The 23,593-nt window shown below is 44.7% G+C and overlaps 1 protein-coding gene across 4 annotated transcripts in view; it reads left to right on the forward strand.

The window, feature by feature from the left end:
- The window catches only part of LOC115354027 (AT-rich interactive domain-containing protein 1B-like), a 199,753-nt gene that overhangs the window by 132,927 nt on the left and 43,233 nt on the right, over positions 1 to 23,593 (forward strand). For all 4 annotated transcript variants that reach the window (XM_030044176.1, XM_030044178.1, XM_030044177.1 and 1 more), the window contains exons 5-7: positions 1,220 to 1,523; positions 14,093 to 14,179; positions 18,030 to 18,209. In XM_030044176.1, coding sequence (XP_029900036.1) covers positions 1,220 to 1,523; positions 14,093 to 14,179; positions 18,030 to 18,209 — 571 coding nt within the window. The remainder of the gene's footprint in view (positions 1 to 1,219; positions 1,524 to 14,092; positions 14,180 to 18,029; positions 18,210 to 23,593) is intronic.

A 23,593-nucleotide genomic window follows, 5' to 3' on the forward strand; every position in this document is an offset into this window, starting at 1 on the left:
TCCCGTCTTCCTCTCACCGCCTCACTCTGTGCATTATGCGTTTTTTTTTTTCTTTTCTTTTTTCTTTTCTTTTTTTTTTTTTTTATTGCAGTCAGTATTCTGTCAGAAGGATCGGTAGGGATTCCCTGGAATCAATTCAGAGAGGGGGGGTGGGGTTCGCAGGGCTCCTAAGCAAGCACATACACAAACACACACACACACACACACACACCTCTTTCCTCACCACAGGGAATGCGAACTGTAATATGAACTCACCCTTGGTCTGAATGAAAGCCCATTACCATTCACTTTCACCACAGCAGGCCATGCAGTGTGCTATTCTGTGGCTAATGTGTTTGCTCCTTGACCATATTAACCGCCGGCACAAAGTCTTTAGACACTTGATCTCAATGAAGACGTCACGAAAGGTCAAACATGCAACCAACATATCCAGACTGAAACCAGACCAGAGTGGAATTGATTTACTCAGTATCACTATTTGGTCCAGCCCTGCATCGCCTCTTTTGCTTCTGCCTTGTTTTTCCAAGATATGGTTTTATAGGCTGTATAGTCGGGTGTTTCAAAACCTCATTCCAGCCATGCTGCCAATTCCCATAATAGTTGTCAAAGCTGTTTTAATACGATTTTTTACGGTGCCACAATATTGTGCCATACATGCCATATTGTGAAAATATGTGGCTCATTTGGGGTGATGTTGCACCTCCTGCAGTGCTGGATAGGCTATATTTATATTAGAGCCCGACATATATCAGCTGACAGATGATATCAGCCGATACAGGCCGCTGTATTGGTATTAGTGCTGATATGCAGAAAAGGGTATTGCAGTAAGAGCACTTTAGACAATTTAAAAACAGTCCTGCCTTAAATAATTTGTCCAGCAGGCTCACACATGATTTGGCAGAGTAGTATTTCACAGTTGCAGTGGTGGTTTGGATGAAATTGAGTAGAAGTGGAAGTTTACTGTACTAACTGCAAAATATCTTCAGTACATACCTTATCTTTACCTTTTATTTTATTTTGTTTTTTATTATTATTTTTGTTGTTGTTTTAATAAGAATTTTATCGCCAAATTTGGTGATTACTTGCTATAAATGTGTGCTTTAATGGACAAAAAAATAAATATCGATCAATGTATTATCTTAAGTTTTTATACTCCCATATAAAGATGTCAGCATCAGCCTCAGAAATCCTTACCGTAAGTCTTGTGTGTGTGTCACAGGATTTGTCCGGCTCCATCGATGACCTTCCCACGGGGACGGAGGCTGGTCTGGGTTCAGCCGTCAGTGCCGGGGGGTCATCCAGCAGCAGCAGCAGCAGTAGCCAGGGGGAGCAGGGAGGTGCCGGTAACCAAGGCCAGTCCCCTTTCTCCCCCCACGCCTCTCCCCACCTCCCCAGCCAGAGGAGCGGACCCTCTCCGTCACCTGTGGGCTCACCTGCAGGCTCCACCCAGTCCCAGCAGTCCCGATCGGGGTCCGGACCCATCTCTCCAGCCAGTGGACCCTCTGCCGCCACCGCCCCACCAGGTAGGACATAATGATGCTATGTGTAGCATTACTGCAAATAAACAGGTACCATCATTCCTGTGCAAATGGAGTTAACGTTTTCAGTTTCTCACAAAGGCAGAAAGTGGAAGTTGTGAAACTGTGGTGGCAAAATAACTTCAAAGGAAAAACAAATGTGGAGCGAGGTCAGGGAGGGGACGGAGAAAAAGAAGAAACATGTGCCATGAAGCAGCAGGGTCATAATTTTATGAAACATCGTCTTCATTTTGAGAAACAGCACCACTAACAATACCTCTAGTGTGAGACTGAGCTTACCAGGTATCTCGACAGTGATCTCATTTGACAGTCATTGTTTTTATTTTTAAATGCTACCTGTGGGACATATAAGGTAATACAATAAATGCCATGTAAACACTTTAGTAATACTTTATACAGTTTTGTCTGACAGGGAGATGATCAAGGGGTGGGTTTCAGTGCACGCCATCCTTCTCTATTAAATTAGTCTTTGTAAACACGGGTTACTGATGTAAATCACAGCGTGCAAACAGTTAAATCAACATCGAGACTTAATATGATTACTCATATTAACCATCGTGTGTTGTTCGTGTGAACATAGCTGTTGAAATTTTGCTCTCTGTCTAATGGACCAACAGCGTAAACGTGGCAGCCCGCCGTCCCCCATCTGCAACCTGCACTAGTCATTCACATGCTGATAGCCTCTCTGCCAGTTTGAACAGAGGAACGGGTTGAGTGCACATCACAGCAGAGGGGAGGACCAAGTGTCTAATGCAGGACCAAGTGTCTAAGACTTTAATATCCCCAGTCCATTTGACATCCTCGCTCAGACGGCTGAAGAATATTACTCAGTGCAGGACACTTTATCGAACACCTCTGTCCTCTTTTCTTTTTTACATTTGCATAGTAAGGATTTGTTAAGTCTTTGATCACAGATTGTAGAAACTCTCTGTTACAATGCAGTGGACTCAATCTGTCTCCCTACCTGCGGATCAGACCTGTATTCGTACTGTGAGTATTTTCTATCCACACAATATTTCCTCTTCACTCTGAGTGTTAATGAATTGAGACTGATAGTTGGTGCAGGACTTCCCACATGATTTGCAGCCTTATCCGGGATATGGCAGGCCAAATAAGACAACGGAGGCAGGATTATCAGACAACAGGCTGGTGCGTCTGTCTGTCTCCCGAGGCCACAGCAGAGCACATAACCATTTAGATAAACACTGAGCGTTGTAAATGAGTTGGATTTGACTGGCCTCAGACAGACGTGTGCGTGTGTGTGTGTGTGTGTGTGTGTGTGTGTGTGTGTGTGTGTGTGTTGTTCCCGCCTGCCCTCCCCGCCGCCGCCGCACCTTTCCTCCTGATTGAGGGGTTGACCGGTGCATCAGCATCTCTCAGGCCTGTCAGTCACCGTGACGAGGCGGGGCAAACTGTCTCGAGCGGGCTCCCGAGGCCGGCTATTGCTCGTTGTCGTCTTCTTTTCTTTTTCTTTTTTTTCTTCTTTTTCTTTTTTCGCCCTCTCCTTTACTCGTAACGCTCGCCAGAGTGATTGACGCTAATGAAAAACTGGGACAGTGGTTTTCCTGGCACTCGTGCCAAGAATCATGACGAGAAATCCGGAATGAGGCGGCAAAGACGGGAAGCGAAACCGATTGCTGGGACGTGATTAATAAGAAAATATTTAAAAATATTCCCCGTGCCAAATAAATGGTGATAAAGCGTGGCGCAATGAGTAACATCTGGCATGTTTTAGCGGCTGTACTACAATCAGTTTGAATTAGATCAAGGAGCAGCCGGCCTAGCAGAGACACAGGAGAACTAATGTGGTTAGCACACATCTGATTACTAACACTTTGCTTTTCGAACACTTCATCACAAGTTAGGACACCTTGGTTAATGTTGCCATTTTCGGTCGGCACGAGCCAGTGAGTCGATGGGGAACTCTGACACCGCATGTTTGTGTGCGTGTATGTGTGTATTTTTGGAGATTTGTATCCTCACTATTCCCACTGCTGCTATTTATGTGGCCATAAAGCAAAATTCTCATCTATCCAAACCAGTTTTTCCAAGTCTGTCCACCAAAATGAACATAACAAGCCCCAAAAATAAACATTAATTTGAAAGATACGACCACTGAAGATGGCTAGAGCTGCTTGCATGTTATTGGTCCAGAAAGTCAAACTAATAAAAATGATAATTAAACTGTACTGATAATTTCATAGTGAATGTGTGTGAATAGATTGTCTTTTGGCAAGTGATTGGTGTAGAAGTTAAATACAAGGTCTGCTGCATCTACTGGGATCTGGTGTGTGTGTGCCGTGCAGGTGTGTGTGTGTGTGTGTGTGTGTGTTTTGCATGCATAAGTATGTCTTTGAATGGATGTGCACAAGGTTTAATTCTGCTGGTGAAATATTGTATTGTGCAAAAATACCATAAGAGTTAAGGTGAAGAGGTAGAGAGGAATTTAGAAATTAATGTAAGTCAATGGAATGCCCTCACGTACATAGTAACAGTACCACCAGTGCTGTCTGTGTGTGTGTGTGTGTGTGTGTGTGTGTGTGTGTGTGTGTGTGTCAGTCTGTCACCGGTCGGCCTCGCTTGGTCGAGCGATGCGACGTGTCACACGGCTGAGCGCTCACGGGACACCCGTCACCCTTGACAACGGTCAGAGGAGAGCAATTCCTCTGTGTCATCCTTTCACCTGGTTGTCACACACACATGCACAAGCGCGCACACACACACACACACACACACACAGACACACGCTGAGGCTGAGACAACATTAAACGGAGATAAAGCACACACAATAACCAACACACACTTCTACACGTTTATTTCATGGTTCCATGCAGCACATACATGCTTGCACATATAAATCGCCTACATGCACTCGCTCGCTTGGATGAGCGACAGTTTTTGTGCGTGTGTGTGTGTGTGTGTGTGAAAGAGGGAGAGAGAGTGAGAATGAGAGCGAGAGGGGAGACTGACAGATTGCCAGCCTATCATACGCCCATACACTCGCACAAATCTATCTTGTCGGAGCACCGCGGCACGCCTGTGATTCCCTCGTCTCCTCACTTCTCCTCTGTCCTCCTCTCCTCTCCTCTCTCTCTTTCTCCATCTCTCCGTGAAGCAAATCCAATACACTGTAACATTATCCGGGCCTCGCCTTGCTATTTGGATTCTCTCCCGGAGCCAAGAAGGCACACACAGGGCCAAATTGATTTTCCTGTTGCGCTAGATTTGTGACAGTCGAGCAGAAATCACATTGCTCAACCGCCAACCCCTCTACCCCCTCTTCTCCTCCTTCTCCTCGTCCTCCTCCCTCTATGCACACACACACACACACACTTACACATAAACTCACCCACACACGCACCCCTCCTTCCCCCCCCCGACGTCTCTGAAGCAATTCAGAGCATCCTCCGAATATTTTTTTTCTCCTCCATGAGACATCGGGGACAAAGCAGACAGACATAAGTCTCTCATCCGGATGGATGCGGGGCGAAACGGGAACAGCGCCGTTTGGGCTTCCATCGCGGGCTGCGGGGCCGCAGGAGAGATAGGCGTAGCCGTCCAGTCAGACAGCAGAAGTTTGGAAAAGCCTCCACGTCCTGCTCCTCTGTGGATCCTGCACAGCTGGAGTCATCAGAGCTAGTTTTGCCTCAATTACGGCGGCTTTCAAATATGCACTTTTGAGTGTGCGTGCATTCAAAAAGTCTACATCTCCTGTAGCTTTTTGTAATGGCAATGTCTCCTTTTCCTTCAAAATGTTCACTCTTGCCATTACATAGGCTACACAGGAGGGGCATTAGGGATCTTTACGCAGACCCAAAAGACAGAAGGTCCAGTCAATCCTCATATCTTTACTTGTTATATTGAAGAGACAAAATTATATGACATACCAGCTCATGTCCATCCTCTCTGCCTCAGGTCTGGTGAAAACTTGTGTGCCCACCTCTTCCTGTCACCTGTGCCCAACATATATCCTGTCTCTAATCACTGCCAACATGTGTTAGAATTTTTTTTTTTTTATTATTATTTTTTTATTAGACCTTTATTTAACCAGATAAGCTTGTTGAGATAGAGAATCTCTTTTACAAAAGCGACCTGGCCAAGAAGCAGCTGATTACACAATTACAATCATTCAGACAAAATCGTGCACACAGGTAAAATCAAGTAGAATCAGATCAGATATCATAGTTTAAAAGCAGTGGCAGTCCCGTATGCTATCAAGTTCCTTATCCTTGAGGATTTTCACAAAACTGTCCAATGGTATCAGTTCAGGCAATTTTAAGGCAGTCTGCAAAGAATTCCATGCAAATGGAGCAGCATATCGAAATGCTCTTTTACCCATCTCTGTGAACACTCGGGGGACCTTAAGTTTGATATAATCGGACGCTCGTAGAGTATAATGTCCCTGTTTCCGAATGAAATAGTTTCCTAGGTAGGAAGGTACCACACCAAGGAGGGCCTTGTAAATAAAAGTCATCCAATGTGTATATCTTCTATTGGACAAGGAAGACCATTCTGCTTTTTGGTACAGACGGCAATGATGGGTCAGATGTTTACAACCAGTGACAAACCTCAGTGCACAGTGGTACACAGTGTCAGAAATAATAGTGAACGCTAAGTTTAAAGATAAAAAATAATAAAAAACAATCATATGCCAACACTACATTAAACTGCTCCTACAGTTTTATTACGTTAATGCAACAGTGTTTGCTGTATAGTTTTGAGTGTGTGTGTGTGTGTGTGTGTGTGTGGGGGGGGTTGATTCTCGCCTGATTGACAACAGTGAAAACAGTCTTTCAATGTGCCATCATTTCCTGTAGCGGTGGCAATGCTGCCCAAAAAACGGAGTCAAAACAATGAAAACAAAACACTCAAATGTAATAAAACTCCATGTAAATACATCGAGCGTTGTTGATCAGAAGCAGCTGGTAGACACGGAGAGGTGCCTGCTCCAATATGAGGGAAATCCCACAGCAAATTTTCGCATCAACAGAATACACACTGCACTCCCGATACAGTGTTCTCTGATTTTAAACAGCAAATAGTCAAAGTTTTCATCCTAATGCTGCAGCGATGAAGAATAGGCCTGCACCAAATCGTCCACGTTTTGAGCATTTCACACTGTACATGTGTTGTTGCATAAAGAATCCCACCCTGGAAGTGTGTGTGTGTGTGTGTGTGTGTTCTGCTGCCATTAGACTGGGCTCCATGAGGACAGCAGAGATACTATGTGATCAAGCCTGATTTTCCACAGTCGAGCTTTGTATGTGATCATTTCGAACAATTAACATAAGTGGCAACCTTTTGTCCCCGTTGCCATGGCAATACATTGAGTGTGTGTGTGTGTGTGTGTGTGTGTGTGAGTTCGGTTTAAACTGATGGCCATAATACAGACAAGGCAAACTAGAAAGGAGCACTCGGCATTTATGCTCATTTTCAGATCTGGCCATTGTTTGGTGGTATTTTTACCGTATGTGTGTGTGTGTGTGTGTGTGTGTGTGCGCGTGCACGCATCTGTGCATGCCTTTGAAGGCCAGAACGCTATACTTTCCACATTGTGCAGCTACTAATTGACACAGAGCACATCCACACTCCCCGATGGCCCAAAGTTGTTTCTGCCTGCTGCAGAAAATCACAAATACTCATCTCTCCCGCTCTCTCCTCTCTATTTCTCTCTCTTCTTCTTCTTCTTCTTCTTCTTCTTCTTCTGTCTCCTCCGAGGTCCTCCGAGGTCCATTTAACAGTGTCTGCCCCCCTCCCCCCCTCCCCCATCTCTCCCTCCATCGCTCTCTCTCCTCACCCCTCCAAGTTTTTATTTTCTTCTGAAGAGGTGATTGGAGCTTGTGGGCGAGCGCTTGGGAGAGGTTAAGCTGTTTATCTGCGCTTCGCTTCAAGTGCTTCCAGGGCCTGGAAAAAGAGGACAGAGAGGTCAGGGCGAGTGGTGGAGAGAGGGGAAGGAGGGATAGACGGAGGGAGGAAGACGGAGAAGGCCAGGCCTGTCCGCCCGGTTACCTCAAGGGCCCTCCTCGTCTGCGAATCTCCTCCACCTCCCCTTTACATTTTCTCCTCTCCTTTACGTCTCTCCCGGCTCCAGGTTTTTATTTGTTATTTTAAATGATTTCATTTCCATCCCGATTTAACTCCTGAGGTAACGAGACACTAATTGTGTCTTTGTACATCTAACAAGGGAGGTAGGCGCTTCCAACTTGATTGGCGTTCAAGTGCTCTGGTGTGAAATATCAGGTAATCACATTATCCTGAAAGTATCAAACTTGGACTGCGTTTGAAAGGTGTTTTTGAAACGGCTTTTATTCAAGTACAAAGACAAACCCGAAAAGCTTTGTGCTTTGGAAAGGGGACTGAAGAGGCTGTTAATGTGCCGGTAACTCATAAACAGCGTGCATTTTGAAACATGAGGAGGAAGCCATGAGTCTTCAGGGTCGCTGGGACTTATTTCGTTTCACGCTTTGGTCAAAGGTTCAAAGGACAAAGCGGACGAGGAAGCGCAGGAGCCGACTTAACCCTACATGAAGGTGTCTGTGTTGAAAACAACGGCAGCGAAGGATTTCTCCGAGCGAGACCGCGTTTAACTCCGAGAGGGGAAAAATTGCACTTACAAGCTGCAAAATATCGGACCGCAAAAGATGCCAGGGGGACATTCGAGCAAAACTTCTATTTCTCCTCTGTTCTAGTGGGGAAAGTTTGTCCAAGAAAGCTGTTGAAGGAGGAGGGGTGGGGTTGAGTGTGTTTTGTTGTGGTGGTGGGATCGCAGTGTGTTGTGAAGAGAGAGAGAGAGAGAGAGAGAGAGAGAGAGTTATCTTTGTGTGGAGCCAAGCGAGTTTTCTAGTCACACCACTCCCTGAGAGGCTGTGTGGTGGGAACACCGCCTCTGGCTGTCCCTGTCCCTCTCCCTCTCTTTCTCTCTCATTATTTTTATCGTCCTCGCTTTCTCTTGTGTTGCCTCTTGTGTCTCTCGTTCCCTCATCCCCACCCTTTCCTCTCATTCTCACACCCCACACCCCCACCCCGCCTCCCCCTGCCCCCCCTTCTTGGTTTCTCTCTGTTTCTGTCTTAGCTCAGAGCATTGCTGTGGTGTAGGCCTCCCACCGAGGAACAAGGCTGAATTTTCCATCCAGATTTCTGTCTGTTTCTCCCTCTTTTTTCCTCCCCTTTTCTCTTTTTCTCTTTGCCCTCCTTTTCTTTTCTCTTTCTTTCTCCCTCTCTTTGCTCTCTCTCCTCCTCCTCCTCCTCCTCCTAATGGCTGTTCGCAGTGAAACGGCAAACTGCCCTCCCCGCAGGCATTATATTCACCGTGTACACCGTCGACCAAAACAGAAAAAAAAAAACAAAAAAAAAACACTTGCTTGCTGCGTTAGCCGTTTAGAGAAATCCCATTCTAACTCCGGCCGACTGGAAAACCCTAACCGGAGCACGCTCAATTATTTTCCCTCCCCAGCACCTATTTTCCTCCTCTTTCTCTTACTCCATCGCTCTCTCTCTCTCCCCGTTTCCCGTTTGCTGTTTTTTAGCTTAAGCTGCAGTTTTGCTTTAGTTACAGTTGCTACTCAGCGTTGGAAGTAATGAGGACCTTGGGAGAGCGCTTGTTTTGCGAGCTGGTGCAGGCTCGCGCACGTCCCCTACAGGGAGAGTTAACTGGCATTAGCCCCCGGCTTGGAGAGGCATTGACTCGCGCCCATTGAGATCTAAACCACCATTATTGGAGCCTGCTGTTTATCTGCCTCTTTCCCCTAAAGACATGGCGAGTAGGGGATATTATGGTGTGTGTGTGTGTGTGTGAGGGAGAGTGTGTGTGTGGATGTGTGTGTGTGTGCTGGCAGTGCAGGTGTGTGTGCATTTACAGCCTAAGGGGTGTATTAAGAAATGCTGCTGAAGCAGCCCTTTCTCTGTATTCTACACCAGTCTATTAGCGCTCACCGCTGTTACCTCACTTTAGCAAAAATGGCCCCCACTGCTCCACGGGGTCTGTTTTTCTGAGAAAGAGTTAGAGTGGAGGTCTTTATGTGTGTGTGTCTGTGTGTGTCTGTGTGTGAGTGTGTGTGTGTGTGGGTGAGCAGCATCTTTGTGTATGCTCATGTCTGCACACACTTGCATGCATGTACACACATGTCTGCTTCTGCACGCCCGCACCTCCCTTTCATCACCAATTAATAAAGTGTCTTTTCATTGACTCGGTGCCTGACGTTTCATCATCTGCATGACACACACACACACACACACACACACACACACACACACACAGACATACACGCAGAGGCTCCTAGGCTTAAAATTACTCGGGCCCTGAAACAACACAGGAATATGGCCATGAGTACTCTCCCTTGGCTTTGAACTTCCCCAGCATTTGCGTTTGAAACCCTGACAAAAAAAAGCTTCAAAGACCGCACTCCCTCTCTTCAAAGGGGCCTCAATGTTGCCTTGACAATCCTCGCGGAGGAGAAATTTAAAAAGTGTATTGGGTTTTTAGCGAGGAGCATTATCTCCAAAAGCGCAATGAACTCCCATTACTTTTGGCCTCGGCGGCTTCTATCGTGGGAAAGAGTTCAAAATGGCTGTGCTCACTAAATGTCTTGTTATAAGGAGGAAATTACAGTTATTTGACTCCTCAGCAGCATTTCAAAGAGCATCCTCATTCCAGATATGTGAATGTTCCCTCCAGAACACTGGCAGTGGTGCTCACATGGCTGGTCCTGTCTTTCTAAAGCTCCATCAAAAGACCAACAGCCTGATTGATGGATGTGTGTTTGTACAACCGCCCTCAAATATCTGTGATTATTGTGTTTGAATTTGTGTGTGTGTGTGTGTGTGTGTGTATGGGCGTCTATGTAGGAGCGCTTGTATCTTCATCCTCACTTTCATGAAATGGATATTTCCGGACCTCACTTCTGATTGGCTGAGTCATGATGCAAGAGCTGTACAACAATTCATTTTAATATTAATGCACTAACCGTACATCTCGCGTCGGATCAAGAACATGACGCTGTGGGCATTATTTAATTATTAAGGGTTAAAAATGAACAATGTGCACTTCAGCGGCGGTAAAATCACTGTAAAGCTTCATATGGCCTGCTGCTTAAAATGACAAGCATGAATGTGTGAGCGTGAATGCAATTTTCCTTTCATGTTTGTAAGTGTGTGTGTCTGTGTGTGTGTGTGTGTGTGTGTGTGCACAGCGGGGCTCTAGTGGAGGTGTAAATTGCAGTCGGCGCGTGGAGATGCAGGGCGAGGGATTGGGGCCGAGCCACATATATTGTCATGCCACTGATTTGCACATGTGCTAATTGTGTTAGGGAGCACCTATGGGAGATGCAGCACCATTACAAGCCCTCCAACATGCACACGCATCCACATGTACTGTACGTATGAATGCATACACACACCGGCACACACATACCACACACTAACACACACACACACACACCGGCATGCACAAAAAGAGACATACAGTGCATTCAGACGCACATATTCATACACAAAGATCACACACGTGCACACCAGAGAGCAAGGAGACGACCAATATCCACACATTTCCATATCACTTCTTTGTTTCACGTTGCCATTCAAAGCAAGTGACGAACGCCTTTTTTGTGGACAAGGAAAGATATACAGTCAAAGCCTGCTGACATTTAGCTTTCTCTCTCTCTCTCTCTCTCTCTCTCTCTCTCTCACCAGCTCACAGAGAGGAACTGCATGTCAAAGATTCGGCGTATGAATTATTAATGGTTTGGATTAAACGTGCCAGGACTCAACTGCAGATCCTGTTTGTTTTAGTTGGACGTAATTATTCAATGGCACCTTGTTAGGAGTGATAGTGGGGCGAGGAGAGGAGAAGTGACGACAGAGCAGGAGGGCAGAGGAGGAGAAGTGAGGAGAAGAAAGGAGGCGAGGGCCGGCTCGACCGTAATTAGTCGCGAAGTGATTGCAAAGCGCTTGGAGCTTCGTTCGTTTGCAAGGAGAGAGAGAGAAATAGGGAACGAGAGGTGAGGCCTTGTCAGACTCAATCGTCCTACCTTTGCTTTTCTTCCCTATACCTCTGCTCTCATGCTCCTCCCCCTTTTCCACACACACACACACTTGCACATTTTCTTTGCATCAAACCCATCTGTGATCACCATTTATGCGGCTATATGAAGAGGGCAGCGGAGCATGGAGGGCACTGTTCCTCATTCATGCATTCATGGAGCCACCACCGCTCTGCCATCCAAACAAACAGAATCTGACAGTGTAGCTGGTGTCTGGCATGCACTCCCCTCACAAACACACACACACACACACAGGCTAGCTTTTCCACAGGGTCTTCTTTCAGCGTTTAAAGGCTCAGTGAACTCTTGGTAATGCTTTATCCTCACAGCCCACCCACCCATCTAAACAGGCGCTACGGTCAAATCTGCCCCTCCAGCAACATTGGAGTCAGCCACATTAACACTCGGACACCCCGACACCCTGACCTCAAGGTTTCAGTCGGTATTAGATTCCTCCATTCACACACACACGCAACATGAACACACTCCAAAAACAGTAATTGCACAAAAAAATGTGAATATAAACACTCAGGCATAGGCATAGATGCTTGTGAGAGTGCAAGGGCACAGAGTATAAAGTAGGGAGATATTTTCGTACACAAGCATGCACACACACATACACACACACATATACACAGGCCTATTGGGGGTGTGTTTCAGTGTTATCACAGAATTGTTTGAGCATTAGCACACTGACGTTTCCCCTTCCCTCCTACCACATGGTGACAGACTAACTAATCGAATATTCTCTCTTTGAAGCAACGCCGTTGGATCTACTCGTGTGAGGCAGGGGGTCTTTTGGTGTGTGTGTGTGTGTGTGTTTATATATTTGTGTGTGTGTGTTTGTGTGTGTGAGAGAGAGAAACATTTCGGTGCATACCCTATGTGCCTTTGTGCTCTTATGTGCATCTCTTTGTGTGCATGAGTGTATTTATTCACACTTGATTGTGCAATTACTTTTATGTGTGTATGTGTGTGTGTGTGTGCGTGCGCGTGTGTGTGTGTGTGTGTTTGTGTGGGCGGCCGGATGGATGGAAATGTTGTTTATGCAGTTTTATGCAAAGTAATTATGTTGACTTAATTGGGTTTGTTTATGTGGAGAGTGTGCCACCTCCAGTCATGTATCACTGCTCTGCACCATGGACAGACGCATCATACACACACACACATACACACATGCGCGCGCACACACACACACTCACACTTCTCCGAACAGCACTCTTTCTACTGCATGATTGAATAATGTGGAGTGTTTCCTGCGTAATAAGGGATTTATATTCACTCTGGGTTTAAAGGACATTGCATACTGCAAAATTGTGTTAATACAGCACACCAATTATACTTTCTAATGTATCATCCGGAATAAATAAACAATGATTATTTTTGACACATATTTCCTAGCTGTAGATTAAGCCAATTTATAAACTCCTTTCATTTCTTCCTCTTTCTATAGAATCAAGTCAAATCACGTAACGCTAAGAATACATAACAATACAGCCGTACACCACAGAGGACACACTGTTGAACAGCCGGAGAGTCCAAATGCATTTCTTGATTATTGCCGTGTTTCATTTACATTTTATATTTTAAGCAAAAAAAAAAAAAAAAAAAAATCCTTCCTCCTCCATCTTTCCCTGTAGTCTTTGTCTCAGGTCTGAATCGAAAGATAAAAGGTTCATTTGCCATCTCTCTCCTTCCTCTGGGCCAAATCAATCCAGCAGAGCCTCTGCCTGCCATTGTCCTAATCAGACTCTCAACCGACTATTGGATTTCAATGGTACAGGCGCAGTCCAAAGACCTGCACAACCACCTAATCAATGATCCTCAAATGGCTCTGTTTTCTATAGGGGATCGCTCCGGCTTTAATGCTTACACGAGAAAGTGGCACGGGGTCGAATGACTTGATATGTCCCCTGGAAGTGCATTTGTCATTTAGCTAATAGCGAGTCACGAGCGGCGTGTAGCGATTGCGTTGATCACCCTGTGTCTTTTAAGGCTATATCAAGGGGCGGCGTGGTGGGAGTCAAACCCAACAAAGCCAGAAGAACCTCAGTCAAAAGTAAATCTTGTTATTGATGTCTGGAGTTCTTCTCTCGTCACTGAAAGGAGACAAAACCTTTCTAACTAACTTTTGAACCGCACAACTTTTGTGCCAAGAAATAAAGAAAGAGAGAGAAAGGGATAGAGGTCTTTTGGCCTTACATCGCTTTATTATGACAACAATTCATGCCATTTCCTCTATTTTTTTCAAGAGTGGCAGACGGAGAGCGAATGCCAATCCATTTTCTGCTGACCTCGCTTTCATGCGAGGAAGGGAATTCAATTCAAACGAAACCTTTTTTCTTCTTTGTTGTTCAGAATAAAAAAAAAAAAAAAATGAAATGTTTCATTTTGGGGAATGAGAGCTTTTGTCACAAAGAGTGGATTGTTGTTTGGCAGCGGTGTAACCCTGAAATCGGTCTCCGGTGCAGTGGCACATGGATCACCGGTTTCTCATGGCCTCGTTCTTTTCTGCAGGTTCCACCATGGCTCCACAGACCCCTGGGAACGGCCCGGATGGAAACCACCCTCCCATCACACGTTCACCCATGGCTCAGGAGAGAGGTATGCTTGTGTGTGTGTGTGTGTGTGTGTGTGAGTGATTGTAAGTGTACAAGCAATGGCTACCAGCCGCCAACCTTCATTCTGTCTTCAGAGTTTGTCCCGAAGCGGCCAACCCTCCACTCCCCAGCACAGTGTGTGTGTGTGTGTGTGTGTGTAAATGGATTTAATTTTTATTCTCATGCCACATTGCCTGAAAAGACCCAGTACACAGATATGCACATTTGTGTGCAGCATAAAAGTGATTTTCATAAAACTTCAGGATTGGGCATTAAATATATTGCCATACACTCACAGACAGTATGCTTAACAACTAATTTGAACTTGGCCAAATGGAAACACAGTTAGACACGCCACCACATACCAATTTGTGTATATCCACTGCGGCTTCATATTGTTTGTTTATTTACTTTTGTGCCAGTGGGGGGTGCAGGAAGATTAAAGAGATAACTAATGCAGGGAAACCAGAAGTGGTGGAGACCAAAACTCAGGGAACAACAATCACCGCTGCAGTAACAGAGCAACTGAGGAACAATGACGACTTTCACCTTCGCTGAAAAAAAAGAAATGATAAGAAGAAAAAGGAGATGGTAGTTGCATACCCTAAGTGAAGCCAGACAGGACAGGACGTTTAGCAGGAGATGTTAGCACAGCAACAAACCAGAAGAGGAAACTGAAAGCTATAATACTATACTATAGTGCAGTATACTATATTATACACACTATACATACTGTAATGCACTGTGCTACACAATACTATACTGCAGCACACTCTGCAGTACTATACACTGCAAAAACGCAAAATCTTACCAAGATTGTCTTATTTCAAGTCAAAAATGTCTCATTTCAAGTCAAAATATCTCATTACACTTAAAATAAGACATGATCACCTCAGAAGTAAATTGTTTTTAGACAAAATTTGCTTGTTTCATTGGCAACATTTGCCAGTGGAAAAAGTGAAAATTCACTTGAAATAAGTGAAATTTAGCTAGAAACAAGAAACAAATTTTGCCAATGAAGCAAGCAAATTTTCACTTGTTTCAAGCAAATTTTCACTTGAAACAAGAGACAATTGTCTAAAAACAAGTTGCTTCTGAGGTGATCGTGTCTTATTTTAAGTGTAATGAGATATTTTGACTAGTAATAAGACATTTTTGACTTGAAATAAGACAAATAATCTTGGTAAGATTTTGAGTTTTTGCAGTGTACTATCCTATACTAGGCTACAGTATACAACAGTATTTTATACTATACTACATTACTGTACAATACTACTACAATACTATAGTACAATGTGGGCTAAGCAGGTGCACACTTGCAGACATATTCAAACACACACACATGCACATATACACACAGGCTCTCAGGGTTATGCCTCAGCGGTGGTCCACTGAGGTCATGGGAAAACCACAGTTTAGTAACAATTTTAACATTTAACAGACAGTCAGATGTCCTGGACTTTGTTCAAATGGGAGTGCGTGTTCTTTTGATAGAGCCACTTCGGTTTATGTAACTCCAGTTGTTGCCAAAGGCTTGCAGCATAAATCCTAACCCACAAGCCATACATGCGGGCCAAACAGGAAATTGTTTCCAGCAATTAGGACCACTTCCCTAGTAGATAAAAAAAAAGAGAGAGAGAGAGAGAGACGTTGAACTGATGTGAAAAAAACAAAACAAAACAATAGTGTCCATGCTACAGCACAGAGAACGGGGAAGGCCGGGACATAACCTTAATGGGATGGCTCTAGTGCTGCCTCTCAATCACCCACCAAAGACCAGTTAGCATCAGAGAGAGACGGAGGGAGAGAGGATGCAGAGCGATGGAAGGAGAGAGAGGGAGGTACTGTAAAAGGTTATTTCCCAACATGATGAAATCAAGCTGGAGATTTAATGCTCCTCTCTAATGCCTGTAAACCCTCGGCCCGCCCCAGCCCGGTCCAGGAAAACACAGCGCCGGTTAACAGGGCTGGCTGCTGTTTTTGCTGTTTTCCAAGCTAGGATTAACCCCCCCCAACCACCCGCCCCCCCTCCCTCACCCCCCTCACCTCCCACACCCCACTTTGCTCAAGTGCCTGCCTCCCTAAGAGCCTCTCTCCTCTCTTCATTTCCATAAATCCGCTGAATGCCCCCCTCCTCTCTCTCTCTCTCTCTCTCTCTCTCTCTGCCTCTCTGCCTCTCTCGCTTCGCCGACTGACTGTTGTTGTTGTCCAGCTGAGAGCTTCATTCGCTTTGCCAGAGAGAGAAAAAGGTTTGTGTGTGTGTGTGTGTGTGTGTGTGTGTGTGTGTGTGTATTTGTGTGGAGAGCGAGAGGGAATGAAGCAGAGGGAGAGAGAGAGAGAGAGAGAGAGAAATCCTTGAATGTGTTATTTGCTTTTAGCACTGTCTGCACAATGTTCCTCTCCCCATCCATTTTCCAGGCAATTTAAAGTGCGGTATTACACACTGTTTTTTTTTTTCTCCTCCTCTCCCAGAATCCCCTTACCCTAATGGAAGCAAAACATTACAATAATGTCCTCGCTCCTTAAACCCTGCGCTCGCAGCCTAAGCACTTTCAGGCCCCAATCGCTCTTTCCCTCCGTTGCGCTCTTTCCCTCCCACACACACTTTCTCTCTCTCTCCCTCTCCCTCTCTCTCTCTATGTCTTTCTCCCTTGGCCTCTGTCTCTCTCTCATGCACACACACACACACACACACACACACACATACACACACACTGTTTTTATTGCTCTCTTTCGCTGTTATCTCCCCCCACACACTCAGGAACACAAATATGTACACGCATGTATGCACACACAAGCATATAGCGAATACACACGCAGCTTTTTTTTTTTTCCCCTCTCTTTTATCCCCCCCTCCTCTCTCCGAACAAACTTTTGCTTGCTCTCCCAGCAGAAACAAGGCATTATACAAGTGTCAACTTGCACTTTCCAACTCCACCGTTTCCCTAAACCCCCCGTATTCGCTAAAGAGTCGGTCTGTGCACGCTCATTCAACACCGCGGATAGCTATCAAAGTTTACAGTCGAGCGGACCCAATCCATTTAAACCTAATCTGCAATACTGGATAGCCCCCCCGCCACCCCCCCCACCCCTTCTTTCTTTCAATGGCCGGCTAGCCAGCGACCTTTCCCCGTTCGTGGTGGATTGAGAGACCTTTCTGTGGGCTTTCAAAACGAACAGGGCAGCTTGAAAGAGCGAGGCCCCGGCGAGGATCGCTTCAAATGTCAATTTGAATGGTGGAGGCGAGTATGGGCCTGAGAGGCTTTCACACATCTATTGACAGAACGGCTTAGAATAACATAGTAGCTGCGGTCAAATCACTGGCTTATTCTATAGAGTGTGGAGCACGCTGTTGGGATTTTTTTTTTTTTTTTTTTTTTTTTGGTGCCTTAAGGGCATGGTGGTGTTCCTATATACACACAACACACGTAGACACACAGATAAACTCACCTTTTTGTCAGCCCGTACAGGTGCAGACCGTCTTTCAGGTCAAAGATCCTGTATACAATTACTCTCTGCTTTTGCCTGTGATAGAGTGGTATGTGTGTGTGTGTGTGTGTGTGTGCAGGATTCCTTTTACATGTCAGCCTGTTCTTTTGTATCTGGCCCATGCCGTATTACTCACAGATGTGCATCTACGAGTAACAAGAGCCAACGTCAGGCTTAAGGATTAGGGCTTGTTCAAAAGGAAGGGTCTGGATGTCCCCCATATGTTAGGAGAATCAACACCTGCTCTTGCTCAAGCCCCCAGTCAACACTTGACATCACTGTGCAAATGAATTCACTGTTAAAGAACTTTTTAAGCAGTTTATGAGCAAACTGTTGACAGCGCCGTTTCCTCCTGTGTGTTTCAGGATTCATCTCCAACATGCAAAGAAGCCAGGCCGGCTCCCAGTTTGCCTCTCCCCAGTCAGGCCCCCCCATGTCTCCCCACCCCTCACCTGGGGGCCCGCTGTACCCCAACATGGGCCAGTACTCCCAGAGTGGCCCCGCAGGCCCCTACGGACCACAAGGACCACAGTATGGACATCAAGGTAGGAGTGAAACTGGTCTGCATCACTTTAATACACATTAAAATGTGTATACAATTAAAGGAATACACCGTGCCTCTGAGGGATGGTCCAGCAGGCTCCAAAATCATCCCTGTGTCCACAATCCATAATTCGCTGCGGTGCTTCATGCTTTAACATATGTCATGTGGAGCGATAGTAGGTGGCTAATTTTATTATTACCTCCATGCAGCTGATGTAACTGGGTTTATTTTTTGGATCTGTTTGAGCTGATTCAACACGTATTCATCTACTTTGCCATGTTTTTTATCCGTACCCAGTCCTCCTTCGCCCACTTCCCATGAAAAAAAGGGGAAAGTAGGCTCTGGTATTTCAAACAGTCATATTCGGTGTAATATTCACCAATCCCACACAAAACTGACGGACTTTTCTGCAAATCACATCAAATCACTCACCATTTAGTTTCAGAGATGCTGCAAGATCATGTTTTCTCACTTTTGAAACAGTGTTACTATCATTCAGCATGGAGCACCAGAGCCAGCAATCTGCCAGGAAGACATGCATGATTTTTGGTGTCTGATTTTTTTTTTTTTTTACAAGCTGACCAATCTCCAAAAGCCTTTATCACCCCTAGACCCAGGCTCATTTAAACAACACAAAACTACACTTCACCTTTAAGGATCAGGCTGCTAACCCTTGTTGTGTCCCAAGCTATAGTTTAAGAAATACTACTTAAGAACAAACCGGATTTTAAGAGCTTGATTTCCCACAAGCTGCAACTCCTTTCAGTCTTTCAAATGAATTATTAATGATTAAAACCACCAAAGGATCCTGTGAGAATCAGAATTCTCTCTATTGACTTTTACCTGACGTTGGATTTGCGGCTCAGCTTCTCCCTTTTGACCTTGTTTATTTGTTTTATTTAATGGTCTGAGTCATAGCGGAGTGATGAATAACTCATGCGCATATAATTCATTCATACCAAACAGCGTGGAGGGTTACTGAAGAGTTTGGCCTCAGTTAGGAAAGCTGAATTTGTCTTTTTGATGACTATTGGCCCCATTTCACACTCACTCTGGGCCTTGACATCAGTGTCATTTGTTTCAAAAGAGAATTTGCTAATGAAGAAGAGAAAAAGAATTATATTTTAAATCTCTCTGTCTGTCTAACTCGGTCTTTCACACACACTCACACACACACACACACACACACAAACACTGGTCTCTTTTTCTTTGCGGTGGGTCTGACTGGGGGGATTAAAACTAGGGTTTGTGCGGGTCTTACTGTCAGAATATTCATGAGACACTTGAACCCCGGTCAGCCCTCTTGGCTCTCCTCATGATAAGATTATGAGGTAGCTTTACACTGACAAGGCAGACTGATAGAGCACGTGGTGTGTCGACTGAATGGTGATGTACACTCCTGTCAGTGGGCTCGGCACTGGAGCATCCGCCTCGAACCAGGGGCCAAAGAGTTTGAATGTCAGCAGAAGAAAATAAAGGGTTGTTTGGTCAAGCCTCTTCCAAAGATAATCGCAAACACACTTTTTGGTAACATTACTACACATGAACAAAGTTAATGTTAAGTAATGTTAATGTAAAAAATGGACAACTCTAATCCTATGTTCCCTCAACATAAAAAGAATAATATCTATAATATCCTATTAGCAAAAAGGCATAATTTGATATGTTCAGTAAAATAATATCTGACATAGTGTTTGAAAATGTCTGAAAAAATACAGAGTGACAAGATGCACATTGTATATACATATATGTATATATTAGGAATATTGGGAATCAGAAAACAGTTATTATTTAAGGAGACAGATTCCATACTGAAATGTATTAGAAATAATTGGAGGGATATTGGTTCATATTTTATGGTTATAGCTAACTTATCTTCTAAATTCAGTCTTTGTAGTTGTTTCAGAGATTGCAAGCCACTTTGATAACAGGACCACCTGAAGTGGTCACCTGTTTGTTGATGTAACAGTTTTATATTTAGCCGAGGCCAATCTTCCCAGAATAGTTTCCCATCCTGAGTATGACATTAAGTTCAAAATGGCCACTTCTGGAATAATGTCCATCTGCTCCTGAACAGTCACTGTGTTATCACCTTCTGAGCCGCTAATCCTTTGAATTCAGAGTATCACAGTAATTGTTTGACAAACCAGGCCCATGCTACTACAAATCAGTGACAGCGTATGTTAGGCAAGCTGTTTCTGATGCACTGAACAGTAGAAGCCTTGAGGAAAAGAAGAAAAAAAAAACCTTGAGAAAAACAGTCACAGATACCCTGTGAAAGTTTGGATAGCTCTTTGCAATTAGGCAGTCTCTGCTCTGTCTCCGGATTGTTTTCTGCAACGTACGACTCCAGAAGCCATCCAAGCAATGTTTACATCTGCTGTGTAACCTACTTCATTTCCAGCCTTTGGCGATACACCAAACGAAACGTTATGGCATTTTTTTGGTAAATGTGTGTTTTAATGTGTCACTGTGATAAATGTGTCCATCCGTGCGTGTGTTTTCCCAAAATTGCGGTGTCTCCCTTGCATTTGTTAATGTTGATTAATACCCCTAATGCATTTGGTATTTCTCCCTTCTCCACCCACTCTTATCTCTTAATGTGACTTGCCTGGGCTGACAGCCAGTAAACAGAGAGAAAAAGAGAAAGTAAGCAGAGACACAGAGAGAGAGAGAGAGAGAGAGAGAGAATCGTGGGATAAGAAGCTGTGGAGGCAGATGAGCATGAAATCTCGCTCAGATGACAGGAGAGATGTTCTCATCTGAGACAGAGAGGACAGCTCAAGCATGCACACACACGCACATACACACTCACACACATGTGCACACGCACACACGCACACACAGGCACGCGTGCACACACACACACACAATATACATGCATTCACACATTCAAATTTAGTGCCATTGTCCACTCCACATCTGTTCTGCATTAGTAGGATATTTCCAAATTATTTTGCTGTTACTGTTTCACCAAGTAGAATGGATGGATGGTACGTCTGTACGTGCATATAATACTTCCAAGACACACAAAGATATGGTTTCCCTTTTTCCCTCGCTCTTTTTACTTTTTTTTATTTTACATTCATTCCCTTTGCTATTCCCTAACCCTAACCTGCAGTTTTGAGGTTAACGCATTATAAAGAAACACCCTAAAGTACTCTTATTACTCTTACTCTTACTCTTAATGTGTTTGTTTTTAAGTTCATGCAATCACTTAGTTACTTTTTCAAAAAATGGTGTTTAGATTATTACTTATCCTTATTCTTTTGTGGTACAAAAACATAAAGAATAAAATCTTCCATCGTTGTTTCTACAGTCTATCTGTGTAGGTTTGCTGTGGATTCTACCTGTGTTTAGCTCAGCCAGCAAACGCTAATGTCTAAGACAGCCCTAACATCGAGGACGTAGTTTCACTATCTTGAATTTGTGGGTGAAAAGGACAAATTCCTGTTATTGTTGCAAGGCATCACAAAGGATTTTATTTTTAATAATGCTAAAGTACTTCAGTGTGCTACTTTCCTCAATAGATAATGCTGTAATGTAACAATTTACTTTGAAAGGATGTAACATTGTAATGTAAAAAGTTACTTTTTAACAGTAACATTTACCTGCCACTGCTAACTTAACTCATAATCTTACTTGTAACCTTGAACCCAAACCTTACCTGAAGCAAACCTGAACTTTAACCCTAACCCTAAACCCAAACTAGATCCAATCTAAATCTTACAATCCTAAAAGTATCTTGAAAACTCACAGCTCCCTTGTTGTGAGGAACTTTGGTTCTCACAAGTGTAGAAATACAATAACACATATATACACCCACATAGTCCTCTCAGTCAGAAATATGAAATATGTAAACATCTATCCTAATAGCGTCCAGCGCTGGATGTCCAGCCCTTTGTGGAACATGTGCACTAGAGCAGATCCATGTGGCCCCCAGGGCAGAGCCAGGGCTCCAGTTCTTAGGGGGGGCCCGTCAGGGGCCTGTTAAGGGTTGAACGGAGCAGACAGCTGCTGCTCATTGTTCTTAATGACAGCTCCATCTGCTTCCCTTCCCTCTCCCCAGCGCACTAACAAATTAGCCAGCCATTAGCCAGCACAGAGACGCACTCCAAGTTCCTGAACTCTGCTCTCTGTTTTCCTTGGCCTGTCTGCGTACACTGGGACACCAAGCCTTGGGCCTTTACGGTGTGCGTATGTCTGTGTGTGTGTGTGTGTGTGTGTGTGTGTGTGTGTGTGTGTGTGTGTGTGTGTGTGTGTGTGTGTGTGTGTGTGCGTGTGCGTGTGCGTGTGTGCACGTGCACACATGCATGGATGTGGTACAGCAAATTCTCAGTGCTCAGGTTCACATTCTGCACACACACAGACATTGACAGCTTGTACCTCAGCACAGGACATAAAATTGGTCTGGTGTTTGGTTGTGCAACTTTGAACACTATAACATTCCTCTTTTATTGAAGGGAAATGAGTGTTTTGCAGCCTGCGCACACTAGCACACCAGCCCCATCCATTGTACTCTTCGGGAGACGCGCAGTTCTAATAATGGATTTGACCTTACAGACACACCAATAAAATATTTGGTACTTAGAGATGGTTGAGTAGTTATGTCTTGCTCCTGTAACCAAATTGGCCTGCCAAAGATTTCTCCCTTTGCTGTTTTTCCACTGTCTAAATAAAAATGCTTAAGGTGAATGGATTGCAAAACAAGTATCTGCTCAGTTTTTATGGCTGTCCTTTGAATGCCCTCCTCCATCCAAAGTTAAACTGGTAATGATCTTGTGTTGATATCAGGCTCTCCAAAGAACTCAAATGATTCCAACAGCTGCTTTCAAGACGTGCACTTGGATGTGATGTAGAGCCAGCATGTTGAGACCAGTGGACGGACACGGAGAGTGAGACAGAGGGGAAGAGGAGGAGGATATCATACCATTAACAGGAGAGAGATTTGGAGTCTGTCTCAGCTCCTCGTGCTCCCACCCATCACGTAGCTCCCACCACACACCCCCGAGGGGTTAAGCCCTCCGCTGGTAATGACCATGCTTCAGACAGCACTTTTAAGCTTTGGTGCTTTGCCGGAGCTGCGGTGTAATTCGGCAAAAAAAAAGCAAGGCTCAAGCCAGTGCCTGGGGGAGGGAGTAGAGTTTTTCGGAGGAAATTGACAGTGTGCGGAGCTCGGCAGCCCCAAGGCGCACCCCGGCTCTGCTACGGCTGAGACACCCTGCCAGCGAAGGTGCTGAGGTGGCTGGGAGAGGATGTGGAGGCCTCAGGCAAGAGAAGACACTGCAGAAAAATATCCATCCCAGCAAGCCATATATGTGTACTGTAGTTCAGTATTGAATCTTAAAATCTTCAGTTCTGCCACTTGATTTCACTTGTTTGTAC

The sequence above is a fragment of the Myripristis murdjan genome, chromosome 22 (genome assembly GCF_902150065.1).
Source record: "Myripristis murdjan chromosome 22, fMyrMur1.1, whole genome shotgun sequence".
Taxonomy (NCBI): Eukaryota; Metazoa; Chordata; class Actinopteri; order Holocentriformes; family Holocentridae; genus Myripristis; species Myripristis murdjan.